The sequence below is a fragment of the Nymphaea colorata genome, chromosome 14 (genome assembly GCF_008831285.2).
Source record: "Nymphaea colorata isolate Beijing-Zhang1983 chromosome 14, ASM883128v2, whole genome shotgun sequence".
NCBI classification, from domain to species: Eukaryota; Viridiplantae; Streptophyta; class Magnoliopsida; order Nymphaeales; family Nymphaeaceae; genus Nymphaea; species Nymphaea colorata.
Window position 1 is genome coordinate 2,433,692 of NC_045151.1, and position 25,870 is coordinate 2,459,561.

At 36.0% G+C, this 25,870-nt stretch overlaps 1 protein-coding gene and 1 non-coding gene across 2 annotated transcripts; one reads left to right on the forward strand and one right to left on the reverse strand.

Annotated features, from left to right (window-relative positions):
- Positions 1-3,399: 3,399 nt before the first annotated feature.
- On the reverse strand, positions 3,400-3,471 carry TRNAM-CAU (transfer RNA methionine (anticodon CAU)). The gene has a single exon. It is a non-coding gene; the product is annotated as a tRNA-Met (tRNA).
- Positions 3,472-22,392: 18,921 nt separating this feature from the next.
- Positions 22,393-25,268, forward strand: LOC116267506 (pentatricopeptide repeat-containing protein At3g46790, chloroplastic). Its single transcript, XM_031649258.2, has one exon. It carries the CDS (start codon positions 22,437-22,439, stop codon positions 24,510-24,512), a length of 2,076 nt encoding a protein of 691 aa, XP_031505118.2. The 5' UTR covers positions 22,393-22,436; the 3' UTR covers positions 24,513-25,268.
- Positions 25,269-25,870: the final 602 nt, after the last annotated feature.

The window sequence follows — 25,870 nt, forward strand, 5'->3', positions numbered from 1 at the left end:
CTCTTCCGGTGAAAGTCTCTTCCAGTTTCCTTTGCTCCGAGTTTTTTTTTTTTGTTGCTCAAATGCTCGAGCTTAAAAGAGCTGAGCTCGAGGTCTATCCGAGGCAAGGTCAAGCTGGCCTTATGAAGCTTGGCTAGAGTTTGGACCGAGCCCAAGCGACGCAAAATATAAACCGAGTGGAGCTTGAGTAGGCCGGGGTAATCAACCTCATCATTGGTATTTTACTCAAATTGAGAACTACAATACCTCAACCGTAAGTCCTAAACTGAGCTTTGCTAACTTCTGCCTAGTTATTGATTTTCTTAGCCTTAATTTAAACACCAGTACATAAGCAATATCGTATATTAAAGCTTCACGTCCTCCTCGACCTAAAGCGCATGCTTCGTGATCGCCAGCGGAGGGTATCCTCTGCCATGAGAGCCTCACTGGCACGAGGAAGGGATTGACCACAGGGAAGGTGAAGGCCAATGAGGATGGAATAAAAGGAAGGAAAGAGAAGGGGATCTAGATGGAATTGCTGGCGATGATACCAGGAGCATGGGCCGAGCCAAGGTAGGCCCCGTTTGGGTCCTACCTACCTCAAAAATAATTTTTTTACGGGCCTTACCTACTTCAAAAAAAAGATTAAATTAAATTTACATGCAAATTTTAAACAATTTTATTTATTATGTACAAAAATTTTGAAAAATAATATTTTAGTCTTAATTAAAATTTAAAATCTTTAATTCGTTGGTCTCATAAAAAAATTTTTACTCCAACCCTGTTCACTACAATGGCGGTAGGAGGACATGGGAGAAAGGTGCAGTGTGCCCAGAAGATGATCATGGGCGACTACATGACCCTCTGCACAGGACTCGGCCAGCTCAAAACCCTTTTTCCCAAAACTTTAGACCAACGAACTTCAACAAAAATAGTTGAGGGAAAGCTAATACAAAGTGCACCAGAGTAAGCACTAAAAAGTTCTTCAATGCACTAAATGAAAAATGTGCAACTAAAGCAAAATTGACATAATAAGATTTAGGCGAAGGAATTCATGCACTTATCCTTTGGTGGCGCTTCGTTTTAGTGGGCAGCTGACGCTTCATCCTCCTTTTCACTTTTTATTTTCGTGCATTTTTGCAGCCTATAACTTTTTCTTTTTTATGCTTTTTGGCAGCAACTGAATTGGGGATGTCAATGGGATTGAATATTAGACAAATCCGTTTTAAATATTCGGACATCAAAGAGAAAAAAAAATAGTAGAATTTGGTGAGGCCTGTGGGCTTGGAAGTTGAAACCTGCCATAAGGGTGGGCATCCACGAGCACGATGTTCGAAACTCGGACCCGACTCAGAGTCTGATACCTGAAACCCAGGTCAAGGACAGGCTCGATTATAATAAAAAATATTTTTTTAATATAAAATAATTTTTTTAATATAAAATATATTTTTAATAATAAGATATATATTATTATTATTAATAAAATATCTTTTAAAAGTTATCGGGTCACATCAAAGCCCCGTCGCGCTGATTTGAACTGGCCCATCGACCCCGGGCCTGGGCTGGTTCTTTTGGGCCCATCCTCGGCCGAGTACCAGGTACCTACCGCCCCGTAACCAAAGCAGCAACTTTGATAACATGAGAAAACTTTGAACACACAATATACATATAAAGTTACTCCCTCATATAAAACTAACCTAAACATTAGTCTTATCATACGAAATACTATACATGTAAAAATTAAAATATTAACCCAACTTAAGCCAACCAAATTTTAGCTTATTTGAAGTAAATAAGTAAATATTGTACAAAAAAAGTCCTTAGTGAAAATAAAAAATACTATTTTTAAAATAATTTTGATATAAAATTTTATAAGGTAAACAATTTTAATTATATAAAAACAGTAATTTATTATCAATATTTGAAACTTTGCGTGGTTCCAATTTTGTTGAATGTCTCTCGAGGTATTATCAACATTTGAAACTTAGAATTGATCTTTCAAATAAGGCTTTTGTGATGCAAACAAAATTTTTAATTAGTTAATTAATAAAAAAGGCATACTTCTAAGTAAACGGATCATTTGATCAAGTAAACTAAAAGAATATTAATTAGTCAAAATAGAAAGAAAATGATGGTTTACCAAAATAATTGAGATTAACATTAGGCATTTCAATGAAGAATTGTTAAAACTTCAAAAAATATTTATAATGGATAACTAATACTATACAAATAACATTAATAGTGAAAGCTAATACTTTTCAAATAAAATTAATTAATAATAAAAAATACAAATTAACATTGACACCAAAATTGATCAGGTAAAAATCTAAGCAAAGTATACTAGAACCCTTTGTGAAATGGATTGTAAGGGTTATGTTATACAAAATTTCAAATAAGTTTTTTGTACAAACAAAATTTCATGAATTAATTAAACAAGCATACTCGAATAAGTAATTTGATCATTATAAAGTCTCTCAATCAAAAATTGTTATAGTGGATAACTAATTATATAAAATAGTATTAATATCGAAAAACTAATATTTTGGAAAATAAATTAATTAAGACAAATTAAAGAATGAAAAACATAAACTTAATATTGATATCAAAATCAACATGGCAAAAATTAGAGCAAGGCATGTCAGAGCTGACGTTGTATTATATGTCAACAACATTAGTTACCAAACTTCAAAGAAGATTTTATGCAAACATACAAAAATTTCAATTAGTGAATTAATTAGACAACCATACTTTCATAAGCAAATGAATTATTATAACAAACAAACGACAAGAGTGTTAATGAATCCAATCAATTTAATTAAAAATGAAAAAGAAAATGGTAGTTTGCCCCAACAATTGAAAAAACTATTAAACATCTCAACAATGAACGGTTAAAAGTGAAACTATTTGTCATGCATAACCAATGATATCAAAAAACAATAATAAGTAGAAGCTTGACATAAAAATAAAAGTAAGATAATTAATAGTAAAAACTTAACATCAGAATCAAAATTGATATGGCAAAATAATAAATTTGGGTGGGCGTCCGGCTGGGCCACTGGCGGGGGCTCAGTACAGGGCCCGGGTCGGCCCAACGGGGCTCGACCTGGGTCCTGTAATATTAAAAAATATATATATTTTTTTTAAATTTAATAATATAATTTTATCATTTAAAATATAATTTATATTAAAAAATTTATTTTATAATTTAAATAATAATTTTTTTATTATAACTGAGCTGGCCCACCCGTTGCCAACCCCTAATCATAAACAAACCATGCCAGAACTGGCTTAACTTTGGTTTTCCGCGAATAACAGCAAGGAACAATTGTTAATGGAGATGAGGTTACGCCCCAAGGAAAAATGGAACTTTCTTTTTCTTCAAAAGAAAGAAAAATGTGTTTTTGAGAAGTGATGAAGAACTATCAGAGCCAGGTTTCGATCCTGGGACCTGTGGGTTATGGGCCCACCACGCTTCCGCTGCGCCACTCTGATAAGTTGTTAACACGTAAGAGGCAAATTTTTATTATTCCAATAATGTTTGGCCTTGGCGACCGAACCGAAATACGGATGACTTGGTTCATGCAAGTTACATTATCTTCTCACACGCAATTGCAGAGCTGGCTATTTCAATCAGGTTGGCAGCTCATGTTCAAGTATGATACAGACCCATGCTTGGATCCAGAATATTATGACAGTCCCCATTCAGCAATAACCACACTACTTAGTAGTAACAAGTATAACTCCGCAATATTTATCACATGACAAACTGATTTTCGCAAGGAGTCAGTGGGTTCTTCTTCATCAAGCCAAGTTCATATCAGGTCCGCCAAGTGTTTGCCAACCCAAGCCGATAATACGGATCAAGATCAGGTCACTGGACATTGGTACATAATATTGATCAAGAATTGGGCATGGGACCGGCCCGACACCCGAAAGCAGAGTCCAGGCCCAGCCCGGATTAATTAAAGTAAAAAAAAAATTATAAAATAAAAAAAATTAATATAAAATACATTTTTAGTAATAAAATATATATAATTATTAAATTAAAATAATCAGACTGAATGGGGCCTCATCGGGCCAACCCGAGCCGGTCTGATACAATACCAGGTACCCGTCGGGTACCCGGGTCCATTGCCCAGGCTTAATCAGATCAGTATGCATCGGCATCAACCAAGATCAGAAATTTACATATAAAAAAGCTAGGACAATTTCAGATATGATTTTCTGAATTGCATTTCCAAATCTGACTAGATTAAGATCTGGGGTTTACCCTTAAATGGATCGGGTTTGAAAAGGTTTTCTAAAGCAGATCCAAGTCTGACTAGCTCAAGTTCTGGGGGCAAGACGAGATCGAAGATCCATAAGATTTCAGACTAAGATGTGGATTTCTGAAAAACAACCTGGGTTCAATTAGCTTAAGCTCTTTTGACATGTTAACGGTCAGACTTGTTGGATTTTGGAATGAGACCCAAACCTTGGGTCCATATCTTATCAATACGTAATCAGATCCAATTTATTTTGCAAGACCCAACTACATGGACTTGGATTCGAGCAGATAATTGGATGGAGCCAACTATTGGCAGACGGATGAATTGATCGAAGAACTTTAAAGAAAATTGTGGATTTTCTAGTTTTTCTACTTAATTTTGAAAATTGGCAAAATCCGGTTCAAAATTTTGATTTTGATATAAATATAAAAGTCATATTCGGATTGTAAAATCGGATTTTGGATAAGACTTTTTTTTATTCGAATCTGAATATGTGAATATTTGAAAAAGCAGATATGATTAAAGACATATCCGATCTGAATCCAATCCATTGATATATATATATATATATATCAAATCCTTCAACGAATAGTCCTTCCTAATTACCATATTAATTTTCCCCCGTTAATATTAAAGAAATACGTAAGTTTCTTATACTGTATAAAATGGAACCTTTTCCGCCATACTTGTGACAATTTAAAACCTGTTGATCACTAAGCCAAGTCAGATTAGTTGGTTAAAACGATCCAAATGCCTTCATGACAAGTACTTTTTAGATATATAGCATAAACTCATTTTGTTGACTTCATCCATGGTATGTTTGCTACTGTGATTAAATATTTAAAAGAATCAATTGCTTGAGAAACTCGTTTAGTTTCTAAAATGGTTCGCATTTTCTCGCTTAATCTCAATAAATGGTAAAACTGTTTTTCTAACTGCTAATCACTAATAATGAACTTTAAAGACGGGAAAAATCTATCGTTGCCGTCATAAGAACCTCTGAAAAGTAAGAAGATTGTTGCAATTTCTACATGTCAAGACGCAATACAATTTCATTCTTCTCCATGCATGGCTTCTTCCCATTGTTCCTTTTTTCCAATCAAACACAAAACTGACCAGGCGATTTGATGAACCAGGGTTTGATTATTTTGTTGTCTTTTTGCTATCATATTAATTTGGTCTCTACAGTACATTGGGGCCAAGGGCAGAGTCATGTGGGTTACATGTGGGCAATTGCCTACACTTACCCTCAAAATTTTCTTATATATATATATATATATATATATATATATATAAAGAGGGAGAGAGAGAGAGAGAGAACGGGTTAGCCTGTTTTGGTATTCCTAGGGAGGATCACGTAGATGCCTGGCAAAAGGTGAAGATCAGGCAGGCGTATGCCTTGGATGCTCTCGCTTCTTTTTGCACAAAAAACCATACGACGGGCAAGCCCTTTTCCTCTTTTATCATTGTATTCGCCATTGCCATGCAGCAAACAACATTTTCCTTCACTCACACCACAGACCATGTTTACTACTCACCGGATCTTACCTTCATCACTTTCACAAAGCCTCCAAAATGAGAAAACAATAAGAAAGACAACGGAGATGTCTGGCTCTAATGCTATCGGATTAGAACTGCGACTACCCACATCCGATATGTCTAGTTTTTCTCCAAATTTTCGCTGCAGAAAATGTATATATGAACTTTACATTCTGTCTATAAATTATATATATATAACTACACAGACATAGAAAAAGCCAAAAGATGACTCTGTAAGTGTGACATAGAAGGCCTTCCTGCGCCTTGCGCTTGCGTCTTGCGACTGGCCGCCGACATTCAGGTGCTGCGGTGGAGCATCGGCAATCTGAGAAGACTCCAACAGTGATCATGGCCGCAACGGTGGCGAGAGGATACAGCTGAAACAATAGGCCGGCAGTTTACCGATTAGATATAGGATTTGGACCGGTGGATACTTCATGAAAGCTGTCATCATAGGAGTTGGAGGAGGAGGTTGGAGGAGAGGATCTGCTTCTTGCATGGAATACTTGATCAGTCTCCATGTTCTGACGGCCTGTGGCGCCGCTCCGCGGTGCTTGATGGATATTGGCAGCCCTCAGGCGCCCCATTTTCATCCAGTTGCAGTCAGGGACGCCCTCGTCTAGATCATTTCTTGTAGGCCTGAGGAACAAGATGGAGAGAAAGAGGAAGAGGGAGAAGAGAGCCAATAAGAGGGTGGTGCTGGAGGCCCTGCCATTCTTGTCGTTGTCGTGCTCAGGCCACGGACAGCTACACATGAATCCTGAGTAGACGTATCAGCAAAGAAATGGCAAGATGGAGCTACTACTACCGTTTTCAGTCAAGACAGAAAGAGAGAGTTTCAAAGGAAGCAGGCACAAGAAAGCAAGATTCTTTAATTGCCTTTAGGTCATTTTAGTGGAGATTGTCTTCACAAAAGCAATTATCAAGTGACATTTGTTTTGCACATGTCAGCTGTCAAAGATTCCGGTCGCAAGCGGACAAATGCATCTGCGGCCGATGTTAACTCATTAAAGCCCATATATATATTTAAAGCCCATATATATATATATATATATATATATATATATATATATATATATATATATATATATATATATATATATATATATATAAAAGTCGGCCAACACAAATTGTTGGATTAGTTTTTTAGATTTTAACACTAAAAACTGTTGTAATTGATGCATTATGTGTTAAAAATCGTAGCCAAATAATGGTTTTGTGAAATGCACCATTTGCAACAGTTCTGAACATGGAAAAACTTAAAAAAAAATTATGTAAATAGAAAAAACTCATCTAGCCCATGAATGTTGGCCGGCTGAATGAATGGATAGCTGAGGAACTCAGTTCCTCATGAAATCCTATGTTCATGTCTTCTGTAACAAACACACACTCTTATATATATATATATATATATATATATATATATATATATATCCTATGTTCACGTCTTCTGTAACAAACACACTCTTATATATATATATAATTCCGGTGCCACAATTGTTTATATCATGACATTGCGCAAATACAACTAATAGGATTTTCATGGCAAAAAATTAAGTTGGCAGCCTTAGGTATTCTTTTAAGTGAGTCAAATGGTAGATTAGGTATCGTCAATAAGGGGTTCCTCCTGGTCCGTACGAGGCACCAGGGTCCTGACCATATAGCTAGAGAGCTTTTTCTTTTACAGCAAAACATGCACCCGATGATCGATTCTCTAGGAGTTTGTATCCATCCCTTTCCAGGGTGGAGTTCCTTACTACAAGAGCTAACTAATTGCTTAATTATCATATTTGAAAATATTACCTTTTCCAAATGAACGCTAATTTTGAGGTATCACCTTCGTAAGCTAAATATTTTAACAATTTTTCATGTTTTCTGTCATTTTTAGTTTCTTTTTTGTTATATATATATATATATATATATATATATATACTGTTTATCCAGTGATAAATGTCCGTTATTCTTGAACTTATTTGATTAAGCTTGATAAACTGTTAATTAGTTAGGGTGTTTTAGAACATTTTAGTATGTGTACATCTTCTGGATTTCTACAGTTTTTCTTATTTGACTGGATTGAAAATCATATTTTAATGACATTAATTTATTCTAATACTTGGTAGGACCTGTCACATCCAATGTAATTAAGAACAGGTCAAAATGCCGAAGGACGTGGAATCGGATGAAACCTTAAAACCGAATCAAATATGGAAATAAAAGTCTTGACCGTACTTGGTACAATTATGGGAACACTGTGAGTTCCTATTTCCTAGGTTTGAATTCAAATAAGATGTATCAAGAAAAGTACACAAGAATAGTTAGGGTTGCTTCTGACTGAGATCCAGATATATCCGCGCTCAACTTTTCTCTGGTGGATCATATCCATTTCAGATTCTTATACAGCAAGACACAGTCCCATTTGCATCCTCTATGGGTCCACATCTCATCGCTCATCTCACGGCTCAACAAAGTCCAAGCTGGCTTCATCCTCAAAGCTTATATAGGCTCAAACTTATTGTCACAACGATGATCCTCATGCTCATACATGCAGCAGCTATACACTGATGTCTAGCTAGTATATCTTGGTTGAGTCAATTTAAATTATGCTGCAAAAAATTTTGCCACCCTAAATAAAAAGAAAACAGGAAGTGATATGTGAAGAGGGAGAAGAGAAGTAGTCTTGAAACATATCACATTCTAGCTCATGTGGATACTTGTATGGGTATGGGTACAAGTATGGAGATACTAGTATGGACATAGAAATTTTCAAAATTTTGAACATGGGGATACAACAAGGTATATACATATATGTATATGTGTGTGCAAAATTCCACAAAAAATGCACAATTCCACAAGAAATATAGGAAACACAATAAAAAATGCAAAATTTCACAAAACCCTGAAAAATTCTACCAAAAACACCAAAAAATCTAAACAATCATGTCTAAACGTGTCGTCATATTGGTGTCGACATGCCACCATGACGATACAGGTGTACGCACTACTTAGATTGCACTAGAATAGTTCAAAAATCATTGCAACCTAGAAAATCAAAATGATACATGAACTTCCATAAGCATAGATTCGTAAAGCACTATAGATATGCCTTCTTGAATAAGAATGACAAAGATGGCAATACATGCAATGCCAGATCTAAACCTGATCACCTAAAAGATGAAGATGAAATTACATGCATTTCAAGGTCAATGAAAGATAAAGATGGCAATGAGGGGTGAAAATAGAATCTTCCAAATTTAGAGAATAGTATTTTAGTTGAGGAAACTGGCACTTCATGATTAGGTCAAATGCTAATTATTAAAATACATGCAGTGCAAGTTTGAAATCATTTATAGTTACATGCAAATGTAGGATCATAATCAAAATGGCAGAAGGAAAGAAATCTAATCAGGTCAACAGAAATTGATAGTAAGGACAAAACTTCAAGATTAGGATCAATTCATCTCAAGGAACACAATGCGGACATGAACAATAAACTCGAAAACAAAGAAAGCAAGAGGAGAAATTAATGTGATTCTAATCTTGTTATCCTACCTCTATGGCCAAACAATCATGCACACCATGATGCATGGTTTCTTCTCGTTGATGCAATCACCACATTAAAATGCATATAAAAGATAAAAATTAAAAATGACAACTTTACAAATGAGAGAACAAACAAAAGGCTAAATATTTTTCAGGAAAATAGATATACAATTGTTACAATGCCCACATTGATCGCCCATATAAATATCTATATTTCCTTCACCCCTTCCTTCAAGTGGTGCATATATATTATGGCAGCTTCATTTTCAAAGGACAATGATCAATTGCATTTTGTGAGAAACCCTTACAATTCATCCACTAGGTAGTCCAAGGTCAGAGCATATGGAACCCGAGCTTTTCTTTTTTGAACTGTCTACACAAAGTGGTAGTCAATCACTATATGTTTCATTGTTTCACAAAATACAACACTAGTTGTAATGTGAATGGCTGCGTAAATATTGCAAGGCATAAGAATAAGTGGCATAAATTTTATTCATATCTTAGACGAAAGAGACTTTACCCAAATTTTCTCACTAATTGTAGTAGCTATTGACAAATATTTGGCTGCAATACTGGATCAAGAAGCCACCATCTTCTATTCATCACTTCACCATCAAACAAGAGTTTCACCTATGAGAATGCAATGTACTGCAGTTGATTTAGAATATGATTTGAACAAGCTAGCGACGAATTATCCTCAAATGTCAACAAGATTATTTCTTTTATACCACATCCCTTGATAAGGAGATTTCTTGAGACATTATAAAATTCCTTCAACCACAGTCAAATGATGTCTACATATATTATGCATATGTACATTAGCTTGACCAACTCACAACACATGTAAATCAATTTACATCATAATCAAATAAACTGGCCTCCCCTCTAGTCACTGATAACTCGAGACATTAGACAGGGGTTTTTCCTTAGAGATTTTATCCTTCAAGTTGCTTTCAATGGATATATTCAATGACTTGCATCTGAGCATGCCCATTTCTTTCAACAAATCAAAGTGATTTCTTTGAGACATGAAAATGGCCTTTTATTGACGTGCAAATTCATCCTTAAGAAATATCCAAACTTTTCAACATGCGTAATGCCAAGATTTTCATAAAACAATATTTTTTTTTATCACATACGTGCTTTATAATATTTCCAATGATAGCAATATCATCCATATAAATATGAACTAACAGAAAATCATCTTCATTTCAGTAAATAAATCATAAATTATATGTTTTGCTTCTAATAAGATTATTTTAACAATTTTAATGTCAAGCTTGAGGAGATTGTTTAATCCTATAAATTAACTTCTTAAGTATGTAGACTTTGTAGGACTCTTGGGGATATCCTAGAGACAATTTCATGCAACACATTTCCTATAAAAACACCTAGCAAAAGTCACTGTTAATGTACATGAGATAATTACCATCCAAAATTATATCCAATAGAAAGTAATATCCTTCTAGAATTCATTTTTAATTTATGGGGAAAATGTCTTTTATAATCTAGACTTTAACTTTGTGTGTATCTATTGAAGAGGAGTGCCTTATGTCTTTTCACTGTTACATTGTTATTGTGTGAACTTTTTAACATCAATTGACATCATACAACACATTTTCTTTCTAGAAGGTGAGTTAAATCTCATATATGGTTCTCATATAAGTAATCAAGTTCTTGCATAGATTTTCTTTATATTGAATTGTTTTTTGCTTTCTCATACATTGTTGGTTTTTGTTTAGATTCAATGGAACTCAAGTAAGCACAATATTCTCATGAAACGTATTTGTAACTAACCTACTTTCAATAGAATGAATAGCATCTTAGTGACAAAATAATTTAAATCTTGGTGGTTGGCAAGCATATTGGGATCTTCAAGGCTAAGAAAAGTAGGGATCAGCTTCAACCAATAGTTATAGGCCAGCATACATTGGTACTTGAGTAATGCTAGTTACTAAATTCAATTTGCTTACTAATCAAGGAAGCTTTTAAATTATCAGCAAATTAATCATCATAATATTTGACAGATATCCATTTGTGGGCCTTAGGCCTAGGCTTTTCACATTCCATTTTATCAATCACCACATAGACTATTGTTTGCATCCTCAAAATTTTTTTGGTATTTGGAGGGCTCCAGAAAAATGAGGTTTTGTTTTGAAATAGAAAAGAAATGGACTCACCGTCGATACGATGATCGACCGTTCCCGGCGCCTTTACCGGGAGTAATCAACCCAAGGCCTATGTTTATCATTAATACATTTTGTTTTAACTTAAACATCTTTTTGATTCTGTATGTGATGTAGAAAAATATTGAAAGTCTGAAGTTTCAAACTTTTGAAAAGATTCTTGAAGAATCACTTGAGAATGTGAGACATTTTGGTAAAAACTAGAATTGAGAAATCTTTATAACTATCATTTGGAAATCATTTTGAAATCACTTTAGTGTTCTCTTAAGACTTTAAGTAGGTTTGAGGTTTTGCTCTAATTCGGTTACCACCTAATTAGACTTTCATCTCATCTTGCTTAAGTTCTTTTGGAGAAGTGTTTGTGATCATAAGTGAAATTAAGTGGGTGAGAATGCATGAATGCATTGATGCTACATGATTGAAAAGAAAAATCATTCATTCCTACCATAACATTCATCTATGAGCATTTATACCATAACATACATATAATAATTTTGTTTTGATAACTATCATATATAAAAAGTAAAAGTTTTTGAAAATAGATTGGGGTTGTAGACCGTCAAGCATGAATTCAATATTAGGTCATGACTTGATTTGTGGTCTTGATGAAGTAGGCAAATGAAAAATTAAAATCTGAAATGATAAGACAAAAAAAAGAATGGGAAAAGTTGAAAGACTTGATCCCAAGAGAGATATAGATAAAGAGAGAGAGAAAAAGATCTTGAAATCATAAAATCAAATATTTAAAAGGAAAAGAGATACGTATTCATATATATATTTACATATACATATATATATACATGTATAGATACATATATGAAACCTTGTGAAAATGAGGTTTAAATCAAATAGAGAAGAGAAGATCATTTTAGAAAGAGAGAGAGATTTAAAAAAAATGGAATGCACATATATATATTTATATATATGTATATGAGAGTTTGTAAAAGGATATATTAAATCATAAAGAGATAATGACAAAAAGAAATAATCATGTGCATGTATACATATATAACACGTACATACGTATATGTTTTCATGAGATTAAAAAATCAAGAAATAAAAAATAATCGACTTCAATTTTGATGTAGGCCAAAAAGGGAGGTTGGACTCATGCAAGAGCCAAAGCTAAGTCTCCATAGCCATATTAGAGAGTGTATTTGCTTTTGAAAAACTTTTGTAAAATATGATTTATATATAAACATAGAACGTTTTTATTCCATTGGTTGCAAGGGAATATGTTTCTTCCACCATTGGGTATGAAAGAAGCTTAAGCCACACGATAAGGTGCTCATTAAGGTTCATAATCGGATGATTAAAAAGAAAACTATCAAGCAAAATGACATGCAAATGCATATTAAAATGTATATATTTCATGAGGGTTTTGCATGGGTTGGACAAGTTCCAACCTCAAAAATTAATATAAAGGCAAAAATTCTCAAACTATAATCTCATTCTCACCATACAGTCACATATAAATAGAAAATCAAACAACTATGCATGGATAATATGTAGACAATATTCAATAAAGAAAAAGAGATAGAGAGATTCAACTAAGAGGGAAAGCATGATTCAACTATGAAAAGAATTATCATCTCATCTTCTCATGCTCCCGGTGCATTTGAGCATAGCCTCTTGACTTTAAAATAGAGATTGAGAACTATCTCATTTAGCCATGGAGAAATGAAGAAGAGAGAAATAGATGAATCAAGGCAAGACTACATTCAAGAAATGAGATAACATGATTGAAGCATAAAATGAAATATCACTTCACCTTTTCATGCTCTCGGTGCACCTAAGAATAGTCTCTTGACTCTAAAATAGAGATTTTAAGGTTATCTTATATGGCCATGAGGAAATGAAGAAGGGAAGAAATGAGGAAAAGAAATGGAGATGGATGTTAATTACATACCTCGAATGAGAATGATTTGGGGGGAAAATGATCATCCTTTGTTTAGAATGAACTTAAACTCACCTTCAATGAAGGAGAAAAAAAAGAAAAATGAGAAGGAAAGAAGAGAAAAATGGAAAGAGAAGCAAATCTGAGCATTAGAAATCCCCCAAGGGTTAGCCCATGCTCAAGAGGAATGATTGTGAGGGTATTTATAGAGAGTTTTGAAGCCAAAACCCAAAATTTGATTTTTTTTAATTTCTCAACATTTTCATCCAAATTTCTAAGAATTTTGAATTATTAAAAAAAAAATAGAAAAATAGGTTTTGACAAATACTCATTTGAGGTATGGGCACGGCTATGCCCACCCAATTTTTTTTGAAAACCGAACCCCAAGGGACTTTTTTCAAAGAAAAGGAGGGGGAAGGGGGCCTGCATCGTCGCAGGCCCCTCCCTGCCCAGGAGCTGTTGCGCTAGTGCGCAACAGCGCCCTGACGCCTCGGTAAACCGCTCACGGCAGCGCACGATGCGCTGCCGCGCACAGGGGCGATCGCATAACGCGATCGCTTTACACAAACGCTTAATGCAATCGCTTTTAATGATAGCATGACGCAAGGTCGCACGACACGTGAAACTCTTTTTTTTTAATTTTAAATAAAATGAAATTAAAATGAATGAGATAAAGTACCATAAAACCTTTTTTTATTTAAAATATGTAGAAAACTCTTTTTTTTTATAAAAGAGTGGTCGGCTTCGTTTCAAGTTTCAAAACATATTTTGATGCGAGGACGAAGCATAAAACGGGGAGAGGTTTGTGCACGTGCGGAGACGCTTATAGCATCAGACTTTGTCGTTTTGAACTTGATTTTGGATTTTGAGCTTCAAATGATCGATTCGGATCTAAAATTGAGTTTTTGATCTAATTTGGATCTGAAAGTTGGATCTTGAATTTGAATATTGCGTCTAAATTTGGGTTTTGCGCTTGGGTAAAATAACACAATCTTTTAGAAAAATTTGGGGTGGATACAACTATACTCTTAAAGACTCTCAAATGTTTTATCTTTATCCTCTGACTCTTAAGAATATAAAGAGGAGGATTTCCTTGCAACTTACAATTGTTCAATTAAATGATAATATAGCAAGCAATCAAAGCTCAAAATTTTTTTTTATAGGATTATGTAATTGGAAATGGTGTGATATCAACTTCTCAAGAAGATAATCATTAATAGCCCCCTTAGCTACTCCATTTTGTTGAAGGGTTTCAGCACACATGAATTGATGTTTCATGCCACTATTATTTTCAAAATGTCTATTGTTAAAACATATACATTATTAGTTTCTAAATTTTCAACGCTAGTTTCGACCGAGTTCCTACCATTATATAAAATGATTTAAATATCCCAAGGACTTAATTCTTTGTTATCAACCAATAAAATCTTGTAACCTTACATAAATCATCAATAAATGTCAAATAGAATCTAAAACCATTATAAAACTCTATGAGCTGAGGCCCCTATATGTCGCATGAATAAGTTTGAAAGACTTGCTAGCTAAACTTTTAGATAAGATAGGCCTAGTCATTTTAGAATGTTGAATCACCAATGAAATATCATGTACATCAGTCAAAATATTGAACAAAAAAATTAAAAGTGGTCTATTAGATAGATGTCCCAAGTATAAATGTCATAATAATATATTTTGTCTATCCTCCATGGAAAAAAGACTTTTGAAGGTTAAGCCCAAGCTCAGAAAGGATGTACAAATTGTCTAGCACCCCTTTCATGCCTACATATGAAGGGCACTCTCTTAGCATAACGAAAACCAATACATCGTCAGAAAATGATAGGAGATTTGGATACCTACCAATTGATGAGATCCACATGATCTCGATCTGACTTTTCCACCTTAGCCTTAATGCATCTTACTATAATCATTGTAATCCCCAATTGACTACTTGCCATGGTTGCAATTGATGTCAACAACATGTTTATTGATACCCTATCTACTAACTTACTATTAAGTCTAAGGAGGAGGATGCCTATACAAATAGGGCAGCACAACGAGTCAAGCCAACTCGAGCTCGACTCAAGCTCACTAAAAAAAATTTGGCTCGAGTTCAACTCGTTTATAAACGAGATTGAGCTTACATTTATACTCAAAATGATAAACTGGTTGAGTCACCAAGTCAGCTTGTTTAAACTCGACTCAATTCACTACCTAAAATCAGTTGAATCCCAAAAAACTGGTTCACAAATTTTTCAAAACCAGCTCACCGGTTTAGCGTAAAAACAAAATTTTTCACTATTCACCAGATTGATCCCTTTCTTTTGACTGCTTTCTATTTCTCTTCTATCAACCAAAAAACTCTAACCAACACTACCCCACCTGCACAACAGCACCATCGGCTTGCCACCAGCCCGCTGCCATCTGTAGTGCTGCTTGCCTGCTTCAGGGTTCTGCCAGACCACCGTTGGCACACTGCAACCAAATCTTTGCCCGACCGCTGTTGGCCCATTGCTTCCAAGTCTGAATCGGACCACCACTCTCTCTCTCTCTCTCACAAACACACACACACACACACAGACATCTCACCTCACCCATTGCCGATCAGCCATTGGATTCACTTCTCTCTGACTCACTCTCACACAGTGGCAATGCCCTCCACCAATTTCAGAAGAACTCAGCCAGCTCCCAATCCCATTCAGCTCCACGGCTCTAGACAACAACACCATCATTTTACCACCGGCACTTTTTGTGCTCATGTTTGCCTCTATATTAGGTGGGGGTAAGTGCATAAAAGAATTTCTGATCTTGAATATATAAAGGCTAGCTGCAATTCTTGAATGTTTGATCTCGAATTATCTGCTGTGGTAATTCTAATGAAGCTCCAATTAGATTGGATATCCTATCAATTGCTTCAGAAAAATCAGATATGAACAATATTTTAACATTAGATTAAGAAAATAGATTGGATTTGGATGTAAGTAATGACATCCAATCGAGTTTGGATTTAGATACAGTCTTAAATACATATCTCCAATAAGTGTACCATGTTTTTATTCAATTTTAGCATTTGATTAACTTTTCTTTAAGCGATGCATATATATAATAATAATAAATTATGTTTGTTTATACGGGTGTAAAAAATGGAAATGATGCCATGTGTTCTAGTTGGACATAATTTTGGTGGTAAAGGTATGAACATCTATTGCTTTTTCATTGATTTTTGTCTATTGTTGTTTGGATGATTATGATAGTTGAATTTATTAATGCCCTTTGACCTAGACATAAAGACAACGAATTCTTTCATGGAGCTTCTCTAGATGACCTGTTTTTTCTTACATAATTCACTTTCTATTTATTGCTTATCTAACACTTACTTTGAGTTATATTTTCATATGTTTATCCATTTCATTTAGCAAATAGTTTTATTATCTAATGAAAATGTTGCATTATTAATGTTGTGTTTTCGGATTTCATTGTGAGCCCATATAATAAAACAGAGTATTTGATAAGATGTTTGAGTTTCTGAGAACGAGGTTTACTTATTAAAGTTGGCATATTGCTAATGCTATCCACAACAAGTTCTCTTCGTATGCATGAGGATTATAGTAGACTAGAACTTTTAATTATTGTGTTATGTATCTTGATGTTGACCTATATGAGGCATTAATTGTTGCGTTATTTTTATATATTTATTAAAATTATTGTTGTGTATTTTTGTGCATAGAAGAAGAATGTCATCACCAAGCAAAAATGCTACAGACAAAGACAAACAACCAATATGTAGTTTAGGAACAGGTTCAACAAATCCCCTTGCCCTGAGAATCTCTACCCAAAAGTCTAGCTGACAGTAATTTAGATCATACTTATTTAAAGTCTAGGAAAAATGAGGTTGTAAGCATGGACAAAGTTAATGAAGCAATGATTGGTAATGTATGAAAAGACAAAGGGCAATGACTTCTTTAGTTTGGAATGGTCTTGAAGAAGTAATTGTTGGTAGTATGAAAAAGGTAAATGCAAGTATTACAAAACAACGTTTGTTATAAATACAGGAGGAGTAAACCATTAATGAAAAAATACAAGTTTGTGTCATGTCCTGGTAATATGAAGCAAAATATTTTTTTATATTAGTGAAGTTTCGTGTCTTAAAAATGAATAAATGTGTAAAGGCATCAAACTTGATGCACAAAAAATAAAAGAGATAATAGTGAAAATGATTGTTTGTCATAAGTATGTATTTAATATGGTTGAATGTTGCTTGTTTACATTTTTACTAAGCATGTTTTTCTAAATTAGTCACACATTTCAAGAACAATGGTAAAAAGAGATGTTGGAAAGAAAGAAGTTGAATAAATATTTTAAAGATATCACATCTATTGGTTTGACAACGAATATGTGAACATCAAATCAACAAATTGGGTATATAACTATTACAGTTCACTTCATAGATTATGCATAGACACTTCAAAAGTGTAATCAGTTTCAACCAAGTCGAACCGCTTTATTCTGAAAAAAAAATAGCAAATGTAATTGCTAAACATCTTCAAGAATGGAAAATAAAGAAGAATCAGGTCACATCCATTACAATTGACAATGTTTCTTCTAATGATTTTCTTGTAAGAATATGGAAGAAATTTTTGCAGAAAAAAGTGTACATTTATATCAAGGTGGTAAAATTTTCATGTGCATTGTTTTCTACATATTTTAAATATAATGGTGCAAGATGGTTTGTCTGCTATTAGAAATGAACTTCGTATTTAGAGAGGCAGTCAAATATATAAAATGCACCTAATCAAGATTTCACAACTTTCAAGCTATAGTAGATGAACTTGAAATTCGTGATCAAAAGAAGTTTGTATTAGACATTGCAACTCAATGAAATTTTACTTTTTATATTAGAGGTTGCACTTATAAACAAAGATGTTTTTGCTATATATTATATAAAATATGTTGGTTTTGCATGATTGTTGGAACTAAATTAATTGGAAAAAGTACAAAAATATGTACTTTTTTTGGAGCATTTTATAATGTTTCTCTGTTTTTTAGTGTTCAAGTATCCAACAACAAACTTGTTTTTCCTAGAAATTTAGGGGTGCAAAAAATATTACAAGAGCAAATTGAAAATTGATGTAGATTTATGAAGATAATGGCAACCAAAATGAAATAGAAGTTTGATAAGTATTGCACAGTGCATTGATGGCTATTGCTTCTAAACTAGATCCAATGATAAAGTTGAAGTTGATGTCATCAGAGTTTGTCTTTTCAAAGGTTTTTAGTCAAACAAAAAAAAAAAAAGATGAAATGACATTCATAAAAAATACACTACAAGAGCTTTATAACAACTATGTTGCTATAATTGAAGGTTTTAGTAGAGATACTGAATGTGATGCTAGTACTTTGGTGGAAAGAAAAAACAATTAAAATACCTCATTTATCACATATGGTACAAGATATATTGTGTATTTCTATTACTAAAATTGCTTTTGAATCTGCTTTCAGTACTAGAGATCAAGTTGTGCATGAAAGTCGTAGTCCATTGAGTCCAATGATAGTAAAAAAATTAGTTTGTGTAGGTGATTAAATAAAATAGTACGGTGACCCAATGAATGTTGTACTGATATGCTAAAGGTAAGTATTACAATGTATTTCTAACAAAGTTTATAATGTTTACTTGTCTTTATGTGTTATAGTAGTTGTATATTGATCAATTACTATTGAGTTCATTGTAGGACAATACTGAAGATGAATGATAGCATGATTCAACATCACTGTTGGCTTCTTTGTAGAACACTATTGTCTATCGTGCTCATAGTCATCCAATGTTGATTTCCTTTTCCTCCCCACTAGTTTTCTGCTGGCATTATGTAAAAGTTTATATATTTTTTTAATTTGTGGCCTATAAGTGGTAGGTTGAAATGTTTAGGGATCTACTAACTTTGTTTTGCATTTATTGCAGTCATTTGTACGATTTTGAATGTGCATCAAAGGACAATTTAATAAAAAACTTCGATGTTTGCTGAGATTTTAACTTTGGCTACTTAGAAGATCTGAACAATTTTGAACTTCATTGTAATGTCTTATTCTTGTTCTTTACGCTAGAGATTTATTTCTTTGGATGTTGAATTTCTTGTTTTTTTGTTATTTTTTAAGTCAAAATTGATTAACTGAAAATTGCATTAGCATTTTATTAGCTTGCAAAATGCATTCTTGAAAATACTTTTAGTTGTGATTGTTTTTTAGAACTATATGGTTGTGTGGGTTTGCTCATTTATTAGTTGTGTGGAATTCTTCAATGATATGGTTAGTTGTACATGACCAATGTAGTTCTAAGTTGAATGAACATTCAGTAAAGATGAATCACAGTCTTAGTTGAAGTTGCTATTGAATTGAATGGGTGCAAACCTGCTAATATGGAGGTCTAAGCTGTATATGTTTTGGAATGAGCTCTCATAAGTTCTTGATGATTTTGTTTTCATGGACTCTATCATATTTCCATATGATCAAACTCTTTAACTGAATTCATTTTACTACAGCAGTTGATGGTTTGTTTATATGGACTTTGTCATATTTCCATATGATCAAACTCTATTTTAACTGAATTCATTCTGTCACAGCAGATATCTCAGGATGCTTTAGGAGGGGAGATTTTATGTAGCCCAACGTTCTATTTGAACTATAATATCGATTATCGAGTAATATGTTTTGATAGCCTGCTCTTAGATATTGTGATATTGTGGATATAAACATTTTGTAAGGAGTTAAACAAGTTGAGTTAAATGAGTTAAACTACATGAGCCAAACAAATTAATTGAGTTAATCGAGCTCTGATATTGTGGACAGAAACATCTTGTAAGGAGTTAAACATGATAAAGGGGTTGAGTTAAATGAGTTGAGTTAAACTATTTGAGATAAGCGAGTCAAATGATTAAATGAGTAGAGCTTGAGCTCGATGTTATGTAATTGAGTCGAGCTTGAGCTGTAATTGAGTCGAGCTCGAGCCAGTAAAATGGAGCTCGACTTGAGTTGAAGTTGAGTTCGAGATCAAGTTTTTGGATTCGCTCGACTCAGCTCGTATGCAACCTTATCTACAAAGGAAGTGACAACAAACCCTATCATGAGCCTTGATCCAATCTTTCCCTCATCACTACCTTTACTTCAATGTATTGCAGGAAGAAAGCCACTGATGGCTGCTCAATCCATCAGTATACTTAGTCACCTTTGATATAAGCTCCTATTTTTCTAATTCTCCATCAACTTGAATATTCTAAAGTTTTCAGTTGTAATTACATAATATTTTCTTTTTTCCTCCATCGATCAAAGCAATTGCAGATAGATTTGTGCATCTTTTCTATCGATTACACATTTATTCAGCTTTCTTTTCTAAGCCTTGCTCAATACATCTAAGTTCATGTATACTGATGGCTGCTTCTGATTTTCCAGTGATGGCATCACCTCATGCTCATTAGTCAGATTTTTATGCAATGATCACTTTGACAAGAATGCCACCTGATCCATCCTTTATCCTTTCTAAAGTCTCCTTCATCCTATTTGCCCAGATCCTAGAGATAATCTTGTACACTGCACTACATAGTGAAATTGGTCTCAAGTGTTGCACCCCCTAATTTCATCCTGCTTCGAAATGAACAATATAATTTGATTTGTTCACCCTTTTGATACCTTCTCCACCTGAAAAAAGTTATCTACTATACTTACATGTCAGTCCCATTAATATCCCAAAGGTTTTGGAAGAACTCCACTGTGAAACTACCAGATTCAAGGCGCTTGTTGTAATTGAGGAGCACCATTGTTGCTTTTTTTTTTTTCTTCTTCTTCCTTCTTCTTCTCAAGTTAGAAAAACCTGTGATTAGGACACAATATTTGAACATATCGCTTTGATACACATGACGTGTGCCTGTTTCTATACTTAGGGAAGATCAAACTTACTAGAAGTCCTTGTGTGTTGTAGTTGAGGAGGGTGAGGACGCATACATTTTAACAATGAAAGTGACCGGCCACTCTTGATGAAGACAAGCGAAACCAAGCCTTAATTTTACAAGACTGATACAGACCGTGTATTACCCGATATGCCAAGCTTTTATTCTCAATAATTTAGACAGGACATCACTTCCTTTAAAGGATAACGCCAGAATTTATTTGAACGTGTCCCTGGGGCTGTCTCTCATCTGGTGGATGCTCATGACCAGTGTCCATGAAATTAAGAAGGGAAAAAATAATTGATTAAACCAAGTCTTACCAATTTGGTAGCCTTGTTTGAAGTCATAAGCGTACTTTATTTTGTATATTTTGTTCAGCAGAGCACCGGGGAGGAAGCAATAGTTGACATCCCCATGCTCAAGGGCATACATTTTGTACGAGCTCCAATTCAGGCATCGGCGCAGCCCAGGGCTTAGAGGCTGACATTTTGTGCGAGCTTCAACTCATGCATGGGCGCGATCCAATGCTCTAGGGTTGACATTTTGTGTGAGCTTTAACGCAGGCATCGGTGCAGCCCTGGGTTGAGGGGCTGACATTTTGTGCAAGCTTCAGGCATTGGTGCAGCCCTAGGCTAGGTTGACATCTTGTGCAAGCTTTTAACTCAAGCATCCGTGCAGCCCTGTGTAAGGGCAGAGGAAAGGGGGGCTCATGGGCCCTAACCCTCTTTTCAATTAAAATATGCATCTAAATTTTAGAAAATTTTATTTGTTTATAAATAAATATTTTAAAAAATGATACCGCGTCAAATTTTAATTTGATCCATCACGAAAAATTTCTAATTTCTAACTGTGCCTTTGACCCAGGCACAGGAACTCTAACTCTTGGGTACTAGGATTTCCTTCTCCTCACCCATACTTTGGTTGGTGGAATTATAGTGTGGAATGTTGTGGATTGTATGGGAACCATTCCCCTTGAATCTGTTGAATCTTATGAACTCTGCATTAGTTTTCCAGGCTTGCCTTGCGCTTGCAATGGCCCAAGATCCATCCACTATCCATATCCACATATACATAAAAACCAGGAGAGAAGAACAGGGAAATGGGTGGGTGGGTGGCGAGATTCGACCACCTCCTCCACAAGCACGGCCACCGCCATCACCGCTACCACCACCAACAACAACGATTCATGTGGACGACTAGGCTGCAGCCCTGGCCCTTCATTCCTCCTCCACCCACTTTACGCCGATACCATCCTCGCCACCACATTCCTCTCTCTGCTTTTCCACGACCCGTCGTCTCTGTTGCTGCCTCCTCCTCCTCCAGCACTGCTGCCACCGCCGCCACCGTTACCAGCGACTCACATCTTCAGTACCTCTGTAAGCAACGCAATCTCGAAGAAGCTGTCCGCTTTCTTCTGAGTCTAGAGGACGGGCGCCAACTGAGCCAGCAAACCTATGAATCCCTCATCCTCGCCTGCACGCGCCGGAAGGCTCTCCGGCTCGGCCGGGTCGTCCAGCGGCACCTCATCGATCACGGGCTCGCCCAAGACACCTTCCTCGCCACGAAACTTATCAATATGTACTCTGCTTGCGACTCCATTAACGAAGCTCGACTTGTCTTCAATGCCGTGGAGAAACCGTCCATCTTCTTGTACAATGCTCTTATTCGGGCGTTCGCCCTGATCGGCCACTTCGACGAGTCCCTCGCTCTCTTTCGGCAATTGATCGACGACGCTGCCGTCGACATCGACCGGTTCACTTATCCCTACGTTCTGAAGGCTTGTTGCGCCTCCGAGCTGCTTGGCCTTGGGAAGCAAATCCATGGCCATATTCTTCGGAAAGGATTCGAGTCCGACGTCTACATCTCCACCACCCTGGTTGATATGTACGCGAAATGCAGGCGCATTAAATATGCGCGGAGAGTGTTTGTTGAAATGCCTGAGAAGAATGTCGTCAGCTGGAGTGCGATGATCGCATCCCATGTGAAGAACGGGCGAATAGAGGATGCTTTGGAGATTTTCCGGGAGATGATGGACGTGGGGATCTCTCCCAATTCTGTCACTCTGGTTAGCATTCTTCAGGGGTTTGGAACGTTGTCTGCTCTGGGTCAGGGGAAAACGGCTCATGCCTTTGTTCTACGGAGGGGATTGGAGTCGATTTTGTCGGTTAGGAACTCACTTGTGGCAATGTACGCGAAATGCGGTGCCTTGGTTGATGCAAGGAAAGTGTTCGAGCGAATGCCTAAGAGAGACACGGTTTCTTGGAATTCCATGATAGCTGGCTATGGTGTCAATGGGCTTGCAGCAAAGGCGATTGGCGTTTTCGAGGAGATGATTCAAGCTCGAATACCACCTAGCGAGGTTACGTTCTTGAGCTTATTGGGTGCTTGCAGCCATGTTGGTCTGGTCGAAGAGAGTCTCCGATTCTTCGAATCCATGGAGAAGCAGTATGATATTTCACCATGGGTAGAGCATTATGCTTGCATGGTTGATATCCTCGGTCGAGCTGGACTATTGGAAGAGGCAGCTAAGCTCATCGAGAAAATGCCAAGTGAACCTAGTGCAACCGTCTGGGGTGCGCTTCTTGGTGCATGTAGAATTCATGGCAACGTAGAGCTAGCAGAGAGAGCAACACAGTTCCTTTTCGAGTTGGAGCCGTTGAACGCTGGTAACTATGTACTGCTTGCCGACATATATGCAAAAGCAGGAAGGTGGGAAGATGTTGCTAGGGTGAAGAGAATGGTTGAAGAAAGAGGGTTGCAAAAGGTGTCGGGTTGCAGTTGGATAGAGGTTAGGAAGTGGATCTATTCTTTTGTTTCACTGGACCAACCGAATCCTCAAATTGAGCAGGTTCATGCTTTGCTGCTTAAGATTTCAAGAGAGATGAAACAAAGGGGTTATGTCCCCAATACTGATATTGTACTTTATGAACTTCAGCAACATGAGAAGGAGCAGGTCCTACTGGGACACAGTGAAAAGTTGGCTCTAGGTTTTGGCCTCATCAATACCAGCAGCCCTGAGATCATCCGGATAACCAAGAACCTTCGCCTGTGCGAAGACTGCCACTCGATGACAAAGTTCGTTTCCGAGTTTACAGGGAGGGAAATTCTTGTGCGTGACGTGAATCGCTTCCACCATTTCAAAGATGGATCTTGTTCATGCTCGGATTATTGGTGATAGCTAAAACACTCGGGATGGCATCACTTCAGAGACGGATTGGGTTCCCATTGTGGTTATTTACAATGGCTGAACCCTCAGATTGATTCGTTTTTTGATGACCATATACATGACTACATGTTCTTCCAGCTTAAGACAACCATGACCAGGAGGAGCGATGGAGCGGTGACTGATTGATCTTCAGTGAAGTTAATGGTTCCGTTGATATACAAAAGAAACTAGCAATATACAGAAGAAATTAACAGCTTAACTCTCGATAACAGAGAAGTGATCTCCAAACTCAGCCTAGTGGGCCTTCTGCTCTTTAAATTGGTATCACTGGTTTTGGCTCATCAAACGTGGGCCGCAGTTAAGAAATCAAAAGAGTACTTCTACATGGTCCAACCAGCAACCAGATCTTTAATTTTGATGGGTGGTGTTGGAGAATAGTCGACTCATGTGGATCGAGACCAGGCTCGCCTAGAGAAAGAATAGAATTCCAATTGACAGCAGTAGAGAATTGGAACTATTGCTCTCCAAGTTGGTGCCAAGTTATTCTTGTCAAGATTTTAAAGATTTTGATGGGAATATGGTTGTGATCTGGAACTTTAATTCTGTATTCCGAAACCTTCCAATAGTTAAAGACTGTAACTAATGTAAAAAAATTTTATTCTTTTTTTGCTTGTAAGGTTCTTAAAAGAACACGATCTTCGACGGTTGAAGCGATGCGTAATATGATACTCAGCAAAAAAATTCTTCTCTTCTGTTTCTGGTTCATATTGACATCAAAATGAAACTCTCTCTCTCTCTCTCTCTCTCTCTCTCTCTCTCTCTCTCTCAACGTACATAGCCAATAGAAGCAACTGTGGAGGCTTTGACATTGGTGACTACATCTGCAATGCTTACATTGGCTATCCTTGTAAATTCAAACACACTTTTTCTACATTGGCTAGCAGCGGGTTCACTCAAAGGCAAACCCTTATCGCGACAGGTGAAGTTTAAAAGAAGTCGCCGCTACAGCTTTCTCGTCCAAAGGAGTGCGTTAGCTTTTTCCCTTTCCTTTGTTCCAATTTCTCAAAATATTTATTGTCCCTCCCACCTGAAAATTTAAGCACCTGTATTTCCTTGGCGTCGACATTCTAGGCTTTCCAACTTCGTGCACACGATAGTGTAATATTTTCTGGGATCTATTTAAAGTCCAAGGGTAAGAAAGGGAGATGATCATCGCTGCAGCCTAAATTGAGAGCACCACTCTGTAAAAATCAACCAGAAAAGAGCTGAAATGTTGTAGAGGAAAGCACGTTGTTCCGCAAATTGCGTCACCGTATGGAAGACATGGCCCTCACCCGATCATCAGACGTTATTGCAAGTTGCAACCC